General features: G+C 41.6%; 1 protein-coding gene and 1 long non-coding RNA gene across 4 annotated transcripts; one reads left to right on the forward strand and one right to left on the reverse strand.

Annotated features, from left to right (window-relative positions):
* The first annotated feature begins 764 nt into the window (after positions 1-764).
* rhobtb3 (Rho related BTB domain containing 3) lies at positions 765-11128 on the forward strand. Of its 3 annotated transcripts, XM_008320672.3 has the most exons (13): positions 765-1277; positions 2436-2667; positions 3045-3237; positions 4193-4350; positions 5069-5177; positions 5780-5975; positions 6109-6305; positions 6900-7009; positions 7389-7494; positions 8201-8374; positions 8700-8866; positions 9369-9465; positions 10190-11128. In XM_008320672.3, coding segments are annotated over exons 1-13 (1860 nt in total). In that variant the 5' UTR covers positions 765-1275; the 3' UTR covers positions 10309-11128. The 3 variants fall into 3 exon arrangements, with proteins under 3 accessions (XP_008318894.1, XP_016892386.1, XP_016892389.1); XM_017036897.2 differs by lacking the exon at positions 9369-9465; XM_017036900.2 differs by lacking the exons at positions 9369-9465; positions 10190-11128 and having other exon boundaries at positions 8704-8866.
* LOC112487706 (uncharacterized) lies at positions 5251-8298 on the reverse strand. Its single transcript, XR_003051049.1, has 2 exons — positions 8162-8298; positions 5251-6274 (listed from the first exon to the last, which is right to left on the reverse strand). It is a non-coding gene; the product is annotated as an uncharacterized LOC112487706 (long non-coding RNA).
* Positions 11129-12969: the final 1841 nt, after the last annotated feature.

Consider the following 12969-nt stretch of genomic DNA (forward strand, 5'->3'; position numbering starts at 1 on the left):
CTGTTCACCACTGACCTCCACAACAAGGATGAACCACGAGCCCCATCAGAGCAGAGGCCGCAGATGGTGTTATTTGTTTGTCATTTGTTGTACTACACAGAGGTTACATGCAACGTTGGGGCTGAGTCACACATTTAGTATTCAGATGTGATTATGTGATGACAACACAAGTCTTGATGCAAGGCTGAAGTCATAAGGAGCAGATGGTTCGCTGCAGAAGGTCACGTCAGGTCAGGTCAGTGTGTCAGGGTAAACACAGACTGTGTGATGCTGCTGCTCTGCTTCAGCCACAGTCTCCTGTGACTCTGATCTACACCACAGCCCTGTGGGACACCGGTGATGACAGAACTAATAATGACTGTGACTTTCCCAGCCTCACCTGTTGTGCTCTGTCAGTCAGGAAGTTGGTGATCCACTGACAAACTGCTGAGCAGCTCATGTTTATGTTGCAAAATAGAATAAAAAGTAAAACAGGTAAAATAAAGAAAGAAAAGGGGATGTGGCGCAATGGTTACCTCGTCCTTGTCTTGTCTTTTGATTAGTACCAGTATTTATTATTAAACGCTTGAATAATGAGAGGCAGCTTTGCTGATAAAAGACCTAAAATCAGGTTTTTGTCCCTTTGTCTAATAAATGAAGGTCGGGGCAAATCCCCCCCCCCCCCCCCCCCCTCTCTCCCCCCCTCCTCCTCCCCCCCCCCCACTGTCTCCCCGCTCATCCTCCTTCTCTCGCTGTCCTATCACCCCCCACCCCACCACCCCCCACTCTCTCTCGGTACTTGCTCCTTGCTACTGACACTTCTTTTATCCGCAGACGTCATTCACCTTCTCCTGCTCTCGTACTGTGGTCAGCACTGTGTCCTGTCCTCTCCGGACTGTCCTCTCCTGACTGTCCTCTCCTGCAGACTCGTGTTTTTGACTAAATGCCCGAATTCGAGTCATTGGAATCAGATAAGTTGTTCGTGTCTTAGCGCATATTCCGCTCATGTTGTTGTTGCTGCTGCTGCTGCTCCACCGCCTGGATCGTCCGGTGCGCTTGTGCCTCTGCGGTGGCTTCGGGACGCTGTCTGCCCCCGCATTTATGAATGAATAGGGAGAGAGGATGGAGAGGACAAATGCGAGTGACTGTGACGGTGTCCTACAGTCGGACTACCGCCGGTTAAACCGCTGATGAGGAAGATTAACGGCGGAGCGAAGCGGCGGCTCATTGCGGAAAAGCAGAGTCTGCAGATTGAGGGAATCGGTGTCTGTACAGCAGCGAGCAGCCGCCACCACCATGTAAGTTTATCCACTGCTTCAACTCATTATGGGATGACAGAGGGAAACGTGCTGTGATTGATCATTTTCTGCCAGTGATTCATTTATTGAGACTTAAGAGCAGAACCGGGAGCAGAACCGGTTCAACCAGTGCTTTAACAACAGCCGTAAGAGACACGTTAGTCCGCCCGGATGTGTATGTTGGACCTGTGTGGTGAAGTAGGAACCTGAAGGATCGTTCCTGATGTGGGGGGGCACGCCATTAAATAATAACAAGTGGCATCCATTTGTGGCCCACACAATACCCCCCACCGTGTACCCATGTGGCCTTAGCACACTTCTGTGGTGCTCACATCTGGACCTTGACTGCTGTAATTGGGGGGTTAAGGTGGTGTAAACCTGGGAGGGCCACTTTCCCCACACCAGCAGTGCTCCGTCTGGTAGAATGTCCATGATCAAAAAAATGCAATATGTAATATATAAATGAAATAAAAGAAGTAGACATGGCTCCTACGTCCACCTAAGGTAGGTACAGTGTATGGTTCTGTCATTAAAATACTTATTTTAACACCACATGAAGTTACATAAAACCCATGTTTGCTGCAGTTATATTTGCAGTGTTTCTTTACAGTATGAGAAGGCTTTTTCCTCCAATTTCAATGTATTACATAGAGTAGCCAATCCCATTAACTGGCATCTAAATCGTGGTGGTCTGTAGTTAAAGTAGTCATGCCTCATCAAGGCTCCTTAGGCACCGACATCATTACAGAGTATTAGAGCAATACAACAAAGAGAAAAGCCAAGAGAACATCAATAAGCCCCACACTGGTTTACCTCTCTACTCTCCTACAGGGGGTACTAAAGCTCTGTTGTGATACCCTGTGTAACAAGTACATTGTGCTAATTATAACTCACTTATAAATCTAATCTTGTTCAAAACAACCAGAGCCAATGGCAGAACCATTAGGCCTGGAGATGTGGAGATGTGGTTTTGGAACTCCATGATACACAAATTCCTGATACAATAAGGAGACGTTTATCTTTTCTAGTTCTATGTTACATATTTCCATCTATTGTGTTAATTGTATGGTCACACTCACACTACATTTGTTTCTAATCCATAAGTGGACAAATACAAAAAAAACTTTCACCTTCAACCCTTCTCTGCATGGCTTGGAGGTCCATCCACATTGTGGCTCTTGGCAGCGAATGTCCTAGAGAAGTTGGGCCAGGTGAAGAGGTCATAGGCCAGGGACAACTGCAAGGAGGCCTGCTGTGGAGCTACCTGGGACATGGAGCACCAGTCGGAGGTTGCGACCTGGAGAACAGCCTGAACAACCCTGCTTTCATGGAGTACACCACACAGGTGTTTGGAGACGTCGCTGTAGTGGTTCGTGATTGTCCCAGCTGGGTAAGAGACTTATGATTGGCTGATTGAAGAGATAATGTGACGATCCTTAACCCTATGAAACCATCGCTATAGTTTGAAAAACTACCTCAAAATAAACAAAACTTTGTGAACTTTTTGAAGATTTCCTATGATTTCTCCAAAAATTTTATTACACGTTTAATGAGTATATTTGTTGACATCATATTCATACAGTACATTGTATATTTATATAAACTACATATAATAAGACATACAAATCAATGTCTATTTGGTGAAGTGATTGTAAAGAGTTTGACCTCTATTTATAACTGCTAATAATAAACTGCTATGGAATTAAGCTTTAGATAAAAAAAAAGCAACTGTCTGCCATTTGTTGGCCTTTATTTCTCCCTTGCTAGGAGTTGCTGGACAGTGACTGGGCCAGTGTACGGAAGGTACTTGAACAGGCAGACATCCTAGTCATCAAGTACTCGGTCACAGACAAGTTGGCCTTCCAGCAGGTCAGGAATGGCTACGCTCCTAGACTGCGCCCCCTGCTGAGGCACTGGGGTGTACCAGTCATCCTAGTTGCTGTTGGAGCACGGCGGAACGGTGAGGTGGCTTTTATTGTTTTGCTCTTTCTACGTTTATTCAGCAGCAGTTTGACAACAGCTCTTCAGGTCAAGAGTCTTCTTTTTTGAGCCACTGATCAGGTTTTACCCCATTTGCTGTGAACTCATCTGTGGATTTTTTTGGGGTTGACCATATCTTTTTGATAGTGGTGATAGATGGTGTAATCTAAGTCTGCTGTCTGAGTCTTATGTCCTCCAGTGTGTCCTTAAAGTACCTCTGTCCTTCTGGCTGGTTCTAGATGTGATTTTCTGGTAAACACATTTTGGCTGCAGAAGTCAAATAGATTTAATCTTTTCAGCTAACTTTATTTTATCCACTTTTTGTAGGTCTTATAATTTTATTTCCAGCCTGCTGGAAAGGTCTGTTGCGCTACAGAACCACTGAGTTGAATCCCTCCTGCAAAACTAAACGTTGACAGTAATGACAAGAGTTGTAAGGAGTGGACAGATACATTTTTCCTTTTTGCAAAGTTTGATCAAAGCTATAAGTCTGATTGCCACAAAATGGCAAATGAGACGCCCTAACTGTCTTAAAGAGGTTCACCTCAATTAAACTGGACGTGTTTGTTGTGTGCTAAGTGAAGCCAATTCTCCAGTATCCCAGAGGATACTGTTAGTTATCGGCCCTACACGTGTGAGAACAGACATGAACATCAACCAATCTGGCCGCACATCACAGTTAAATAATGAAGACCTCAGATCCTCAGATGGGAATATCGATTCTTGGGTATTGATATAGTGATATAGACACCAAACAACAAACTTCTTTATGGTTAGATGTCATGTTTGTGACATTTCAGTGTGGATTGGTGGTACAGTAGGTTAATCTCAACACTGTTTTACATCACTGACGAATGCCTTACTTCTAATATGCCTTCTTTGAGCTTCCATCTAGATTCAAGGGCGTGAGCATTTTGAAATACCTCTGTTTTTAGATGAGGGTCCTCCCTGTACATGTCCGTTGTGTGCCTCAGACTGGAGCAGCTGTGTTCCTCACAGTGAAGGTCTGCAGCTGTCCCGGGACCTCGGGGCTACCTACCTGGAGCTGCCATCCCTCAACCATGTTTTTGTGGGCCGTTACTTTGGCAGTGTGGTAAGTAATAATGAAGTAAGAGTGTGGACCTGTTACCATAAATCATTAGGTATGTCAGATGTCACCAATAACCATTAATATAAATATAAATGAGGAGAGTCAGTTTGGGTTCTTCTTTTCCCTGTATTCATGATAAGGAAGAATATTCTGAAAACATACTTGAGAATAACTGTCTTACTGTGAATATAAGCTTAGGGTATACCTCCGATTCAGCAATTTTGGTGAGTGAGCAATTTTTCTATCCACTTGATATTCGTTTTTGAATTCTTCATATTTTAGTGTCTTGATAGTCAGTCAGTGACTATATTGTATTACATTAGACTAGTCATGAGGTACTAACTCAGACATATACAGTACAGTACAATATGGGACTCACCTACCCTAACACAGTGGTAACATCAGAATCTGGGACATAAAAACAGCAGAAGAGTCTGACTTACTCCTGGAAGCCTTTATGAAAGCTAAAAAGTTCCCAAAAAAACAACAGATACCAAAGAAAGTGAATGTAGCACAACCCAATGTATTGCATACAACCAGCAAATGTAAATAAAACTGACTTCTGGGTATAGCACTGTGTGAGGATGTACACACAAGAGCATTGATTACAAGTCTTAGAGTCTAAGTGCTTTTTAAAAGATGTCTTTAGAGCAAAGCTATTTTTGTGTTATACATGTTATATACAATGTTATACAATGTTGTTTGTGTTTCTGTCATTCAGTTGGAGTACTTCATGATCCAGTGTCTGAAACATAAGGCCAAGGAGAAGCCAGAAAAGCGGCGAGGAAACAAAGTGAACGAGCTTCGTCCCCCTCACCTAGAACAACCAGGTCAGAAAAGTACTCTGTACTGTCCATGTTTTTTTCTGAATGCTAGTTTATATTGTTTTTGTTCAGTTGATCAGTTCAGTTTTAAGTTCTAAGCGTTTCAGCATGCTTGTCTGGACAAGCAGAATGTCTGCTGTCGTATGTCCCAGAACTTGACAGAGCAGCGTTAGTTTTCTGATTAATTATTACATTGTTCGGGAAGTCTGTATCAAACAAGAAACTCTCTTTTACTAAGCGCCTTTGAAGGAGGTCTCAGGTTCAAAAAGGTTGTTGACCTATGACCTCCAGCAACACACCTGCACTGCAACAGCTTTGGTCTTGAAAGAATTGTGGGTTATCTTTGCTTTTTGGAGACAATCAAAGATGAAGTAGTTGTCAGTCAACATTTGAATGTGAGACCAGGCTAAAAAGTTCAGGCCAGATGCAGATGATTCCATGTGATTCCCCCAAGTCTCTAAAGGTATGTGCAATCCTCGTGTCTGTTTAATTCTGGTACAGATCAAGTAAACCCACACACTGGCTGGGTTGGTAATCACACTTTCAATTTTAATCTTCCTTTTTTTGTTTTCTTTGTTATCACTCCATTTATCTGTCTGTCCATACAGCACGTCTTCCTCCGATTCGTGTGGAAGAGTCCAGCTTCTCCCAAGACATGCAGTGGTTGTTGGAGCGTGGCTTGCAGTTCGCTGATGTGGCTTTCTACGCTGGAGACTCTGGAAAAGAACTTGGGTGGGCCCATGCATGTGTGCTGTGTGCTGTCAGCCCATATTTCAGACAGCTTCTCCTGGGTCCCAAGACCAGGTTAGAGTGACATTAGAACCTGTGCAGGTCAGACTCTAAAGAGTCTAATATTTCCACTTCAGTCTGGAGGCAGCAGAAGTCACATCTGTAAGCCAGTCTCTGTTTGCGCTGTGTGTCATTTCTAATTGGCCAGGGAACGTCCACAGTCACGATGTGTCTGCAGGGAGCGGGACGGAGGACCCCATTCTCTGCTCTCCACTTGGGACGGGAGCATTATTGATGATCTTCCAAGATCTGACGGGCACCCGGCAGGACGACTCTCACGTCTAGTTGTGAAAGACCCCCTCCTGTGTATGTGCCTGTGGGAGACACTTATGTTTATTTACCGAGGTAAAGTCTGTAAACTACAAACCACGCAGTTTCTATTCAATGAAAATAATTCTGTAAAAAAAATCTATAAAAACCTTCAGCTTGTATATTAGCAGATTGTTAGTATTTGTGGTAAAATATTTTTTAAATGTTTGTCTTACCTTAACAATTTTGGTATTTTCCTGATGACTTTTTGGATAAGTTATATTTGTTTTTCAGCTAAATATTAGCAATGTATCTTTATAAAATATTTATCTATAGCCATATTTTCTATGTTTTTTATTACATTTTCTAAATATTTCTTAATTTTTTTTAAATGATTTTAGATTGCTTTTGTTTATTTGCTTTAAGTTGCTTTGCTATACTAGTGGTTGACGTTTAGCAATGTTTGATTTTTCTCTTGTATCTGCCAGTGCTATTCACAGCTATTGTTTGTTAGCTGATTTTCTAGCTATTTTTGACTTTACTTTTGATTGTGTGGTAGCTTTTTCACCAAGTTTCTCAAAGCAGCCACTGTATAGATTAGTGTGTTGTGGGCGGTCAGTGCTTCGGTGTTTGTTTCTGTCTGTGGCTCTTTTGAAGCTCCAAGTAATCTGTTCTTGCGGCTGTTTGAAGGAGCGTGGGAGTGGGAGCATCTGCAGGTGGCGCTGGACGAGAAGCTGAAGAATTCACTGGCAGTGGCTCAGCTTATGGAGCGCATACAGTATCTTGTCGGAAGAGACAGGGTGAGTTTATGCAAAGCTGACATTGTCAGGGTTTTGTTACACATATTTGGATCACTGTTATGTTCTCCAGCATGTCGTGCATGAGCTGCACACACTCTTTTCTGAGAAGCTTTAAAATGGCAGGAGTGAGAGGGAAAAATCAGTCTGTTCAGACAAGTGTCTGTCACTTGGTCTTCTGCCAGACTGAACCAGTTTCTTGGCTTTGGAATTCAGTGATGTTTGATAGCAATAAACCAGACTGTCATAGAGGCCATTGGTATTCTCCAGGCAAGCTGAGGGAGATGCACAGAATTGTAATCTCCTTGTGCCTAGCACTCGGCCTCCAGTTGAATGTCGAATGTCAGTGTTTTTTTTGTTTTGTGTGTGTGTGTATGCGCAGGCTTCAAAGGATACACCGAGTGCACGGGCGACTCAACTTGGTCCTCAGACCCTGGTCAACCTCTTCAACTCTCCCCTTTACTCAGATGTCATCTTTATGGTTCAAGGTGGGCGATGTTGTTAATGTTTAGCTTGAGCTGGACTGCCAGAAAAATGAATTATTTTCACCTTACCAGGTTTATTGAGATGGTTTATAAATCCACTGGCCAAACAGCTGATTAGATTCAGATTGCTGACTCTTGAACTTTGTGGTTATAAAAACCTGTGTGGCTAATAATAGTTTTCTGTAGTTAGAGTGCTAAGATCCTTCAGTCGTGGTTCTCCATCTTTGCAGCACAAGTGCAGACGTTTCTTGGTTTTCCAAATCTTTTGAAATCCCTAAAATTCCTTCCATATGTACATTGAGGAACATTAGCTAGATTTGATTTTTGGGAACTTCTTTCTCCTTCATTATGGCTCCCAGTTTGTTTTTATGTCCTAGATTATATTGCTAGTTGATTTTATACTAACTAGTTGCCAACTTAATTGATTATCCAATCAAACAATTGAATTAACTGTTTTCATGATACAAGCTGCTACATGAGAAGGTGAGACCCCGTGAATCCCACACTGGGGGAATTCACATATAACAGTAACAGACACATGGAAAGTACCAAAAATTACCTTCACAGAAAGTCATATAAATCCCTGCTGTTGATGAAAACACCAACAAACGACACAACAGTGTGCTGGCAATTCAACTTTTGAAACAGTATGGAAGCAACAGTTGCTTACCTCTCTGACACGGCGCTGTAAACCGTGTCTGTGTCACAGGGAGCGTCCTGCCAGCACACCGGGCGGTTCTTGTGGCGCGCTGTGACGTAATGGCAGCCATGTTCAGCGGTAAATATGCAGAAGCCAGAAGCAGAGTGGTGCCGATTCACGGAGTCTCCTCGGATACCTTCCTGTCTTTCCTGGAGTACCTCTACACTGACTCCTGCTGCCCTGGTGAGTGTACTGCATACATGTCCTCTGTTTTATAATAAGATGCAAGTTAAGCACAAAATAAAAAATAAAAAAACTAAGCAGTTTACGTTGAGACACAGCTGTAGGATGACGTACAAAACGACAAAATGAAACAGCTAAGGGCTGCAATGTTATATAAGAGCCAAGAAGTGAAGGTTGAAGTCTATCTATCTGTCTGTCTATCTATCTATCTATCTATCTATCTTTCTGTCTGTCTGCCTGTCTGTCTGTCTGTTGGTTTGTAACTGTGGTGTGTATCTGGTACATCAGGCAAAGTTGTGTATTTTTTTTCTGTTTGTGTGTCCAGCCAGTGTGCTGCAGGCCATGTCAGTGCTGATGTGTGCAGAAATGTACCAGGTGAAACGTCTGCAGCACCTTTGTGAGGTGTGTGTGTGTGCTTATCTTCAAAGCATGCCCAGCCGAGAGCTGGCCTCCACGGGACTGAGCGTTGTACGGCTCCTCCGCAAGGCAAAGGTCAGTACAATTGTTTTTTTCATTATTATTACTCGTGGATATTTCCTAAAGGACAATAATTCAATGATGTCACATAAATGATAGCATGGAAAAGTGTTTAAATCACATAAAGGTTGAGTTGTTTCCACACAAAAAAAGTCAATCAGAATACAACGAAATTGACCTAACATTTGCAAAAGCTAACCTTAAGCAGACAGTTGAATATAATTTCATGTAATTTCAGGTTTGCTGCTATAGTTATTTCCCAGAATTATATTTTAATCTAGAAATACTAGTAAAAAGAGCTACTGTACTGTACTGTATAACTAAATTGTGAAATATATAACACCATGGTATGAAAGCTAACATAAAAACAAAAAATTGGTTAACTGGATATTTTTTGATGAAGAAGGTACATTGTGCTAATGGAAATTTGCCTTAAAAGAAATTATATTTTGATGATAACATGCTAACATCATCTGTCCCAGCATTCTAACTAGAACATTTGCATGTCTGTTCTCAGTGCCACAACGCTGAGCAGCTGTACGTCTGGCTACTGCACTTTATCGCCAACAACTACCTAATCTTCAGTCACAAACATGACTTCCTGGAGCTGTCAGGTCAGTGTGGGCAGCTCTGGGAAATGTTTGTAATGATTACGCAAGCGCCTTGTTTTTCTCGACACTTCTATGAATATTAGCTTCAGGGTTTCCACTAATTCAACCTGCGACAACATGAAAAGATTTATTTAGAAATATCACAATGAGAGCAGACAGCTCCACCTTAGATGTCCAAACTTGCCATTCAATTTAGCTGCATCCGCAAACAGTAAGACAGTCAGGAAACACTGACAACCTGATCATCCCTTCATCCCCTCCCTGCTCAGATGTCTCCTCAGCTCTTGTTTTGCCTACTGTTACACCAACCATCTCCACATCCACCTTCACAATTCCCAGTAGCTTGTTCCCTTCTAATCTTTTTGTCTTACTTTGAGATTGCTGATTGGTTTCTGATGGCCCAACCGACAACAGCAGTTTCACCCCCTGATGGGTATCAGGTGTTTCAGGTGTCAACAAGGAGCAAGAAGAAGAACTGCACTGGCAGTTCAAGGCCTTTAAGGCCCTTCTATGCAATCTTCCTGTCACTTCCTAGTGTTTAATGTTTAATATACATTTATTTGTGTCATCTGTTGTGTCTGTGCTTGTGTGATGATTTTATAATAAAGCTCTAATTTATTCCTGAAGCTGGGAGTTCTCTTATTAGTGTCATACATTTTTATTTAGAAAGTGGACACAACCTGGGAGCAAATCGAATCTAAAGACAGATTTTGTTTTGTTTTTTCAGATGAGGAGTGTGAGCAAGTGGAGCGGCTACGCTGGCCGTCCAGAGGCTACCTGCAGGAGCTCAGTGAGTACCAGCAGCGGCGACGCAAGCTACGCAAGTCCCGCTGCACCGTCATGTGACCTAAAGATGGCCGGACATTGTTGAGATACAAGAACACGTGATTGAAAGAAACAAAGGCAGAGGCTGGTCACAAACATTTGGAGAAAAGAGCTACACGATGAAGGGCTGAATCCACAGCATGGACAGACTCTGTTGACTGTAATGGGTGATTTTGGATCAGACAACACTGTGACACACCTCTGTCCTCCTGCAGGACTCCGTGGATCTCCTGCATAATGACTTTTCCATCATGGCAATAAGAATGGACTCTTCTTTTAAACCAAGTGTAAATTAAATATGCGTTTGCTGCCACCGGTCACTCAGAGAGTAAACAACGTCTCTATTGGCTGGTGCAAAATGGCAGATTACAAAGATGAACACTGACACCAAATGGCTGTGTGACAGAAACCAACACTATAAGAAATCAGTATCAGCTTAGACAGCACACCAGGAGCATGTGTTTCAAACCGCAGAGGTTGTCTTTCAGTTAGAACATATTTAACTTAACATAATACCTCATAAGAGTAGTGCTGCAACCAGTGATTATTTTCATAGTCTTCTCAAGTTTTTGTTTTCTGGCAAAATTGTGGCAAATATTGAAATGTGTGTCAAAAACCACAAAACGTTGAGGCCTTTAAATGTATCAGTGTAGTCCACTACCAACAACATTCAGTGTAGGCACCAGACCAGCGATTTATGTTCGTCAGGGCAGCGGTCCCCAACCTCTTTAGTACCAAGGAGCGGTCGGCTGGTATTAGCTGACCAGGATATGACTGGATTCTTTTTGAATGAAGTAAACTAGTTAAACCTAAGTACGTTTTTACACTGTGTCCCACTACGGCCCAGCTAGTTAAATCTAAGTACGGTTTTACACTGTGTCCCACTACGGCCCAGTAACAGATGACCTACGGACCAGCACTGGTCTCCGGACCGGGGGTTGGGAACCCCTGTGTTAGGGGATCAAGTCACCTGACGTATACATTTTATTTTGCGGGTAATGAACCCTTCCCAAACACTTATTTTAGCACACTACCATCATGAGTATTGTTGCTACGTAGCCTGCTAATAGCAAACCCACAAACTGTCCCTGTGTTTTTTTCCATAGCACTTGCATTGTTTGTACGTGCCATAAGATATTTTTTTATGACCATCAGTGTAGGACATTTATTTGCACAGGGGCTTTTCTTTTTGCCCCCGAGAAACACTATACTATACTATACTTACACTATGTTACAGATGTCATCTCAGGATACTTTTCAATATTTATTTTGTAACTGACTGTGGGCTAACTCTTAGCTACCACCATGATTGATGTTTTTGTCTTTTTTTGTGCTACATTTGATGTTCATTACTGACTTTCAGCCTTTTCTGAGCAAACAGCATCATATCATTCTTTTCAGTTATGTACATAAAACGTGTTAAAATGCAGTGCATTTATATGAACTACAATATTAGTCTTAAGGGTAACCTGTGAAGACTACCCTAGGCTATGCTTAGAGCGCCCTTTGCTGCATCACATTGGTACTACTTCCAACAGCCTTTACCTTTAGTTTTTTTAAATTATTTATTTTAAATGTGAACATTACCTTGAATTCTGGATAAAAGGTGAAATGGCGGTAAACAACAGGTTTCAATGAGAGGGTCAACTTTTTTTTTTCTTTTTGTGTGGATGTGGACGTCCATGTATCAGGAACATATCTTTAAATTAAACTCACAATCGCCTCTGATGCAGTTGTTTCTTTTTAGTTGTCAACCTGTTGTTGTACAGGAAATTATATATCATACTAGATCTGGCAGTCGTACTACACCTGTGCCAAATCAAATCGTACCCAGTAGAAACATTGTTCTGTAAGTGTTGTCTGGTCAGGTTATCATACTGTGTGAGCAGACTTCCTACAAAAGATGCAAATAAAGACGAGACATGTATCCATGAAGGTCTTGACATAACATAGTAACAATGCTTGACTTTGTTCAGTTGGCTACATTAAAACAGAAACATGTCCTCAACCTACAGCGTTTCATGATTACATCACCATCTCCAAAAAATGTACTAAATTTAACTACTGGTAAGTCTTGTTCCAGCAATCGGACTTGCATTGGTTTCAACAAATTTCACACGGGAATTAGTTGGTGAGCAGTTTGGACGAATATTCAAATGGAGAACACTGACTTTTTCCCTCATTCTCATGCAGGAAGGCTCTTAAATGTTACCACTAAAATAACCTGTTTTTGTGTAAAATGTAGTCCAGGTCAGAAATATTACACCAACGTTGCTCTTGCAGATGTATTTAATTATTGGCAAACATTTGAACACAGGTTTGTAAACAGCTTTTTTTTTTTCCCTTGTTGAAATAAAGTTTTAAATTAATTTCCCATTCATCAAACTACAACAGGTGACATTGTTGCAAAAAGAAAAAAAGGTTACTTAATATTTTTTTCACTTCTGTGCAGAATTCAAACAAAGACTTCAATACATCTGTCATCGTAGTACAGGTCACTTCTCAATGGATTTTTTTTTTTTTTTTTAAACAAATAAGGTTTGGTTTCTACTGCCAGGAAAATCCTGAGACCTGTGGCTGCTCCAACACTTCAGCTTTTTTGATGTTTTTCTTTTTTTTTTTTTATTATTATTTTTACTCTTAAACTTCATAACACTTCATCCGCACTGAACATGTGTTCAT

This window comes from Cynoglossus semilaevis, chromosome 11 (genome assembly GCF_000523025.1).
Source record: "Cynoglossus semilaevis isolate Cse_v1.0 chromosome 11, Cse_v1.0, whole genome shotgun sequence".
Taxonomy (NCBI): domain Eukaryota; kingdom Metazoa; phylum Chordata; class Actinopteri; order Pleuronectiformes; family Cynoglossidae; genus Cynoglossus; species Cynoglossus semilaevis.

What these genes read in the sequence shown, in the direction of transcription:
- rhobtb3 (XM_008320672.3), top strand. An exon ending in CTCCTGGGTCCCAAGACCAG is followed by an intron (nt 5,976 to 6,108) that starts GTTAGAGTGACA and finishes CTAATTGGCCAG; the next exon opens with GGAACGTCCACAGTCACGAT. An exon ending in CACTGACTCCTGCTGCCCTG is followed by an intron (nt 8,375 to 8,699) that starts GTGAGTGTACTG and finishes TTGTGTGTCCAG; the next exon opens with CCAGTGTGCTGCAGGCCATG.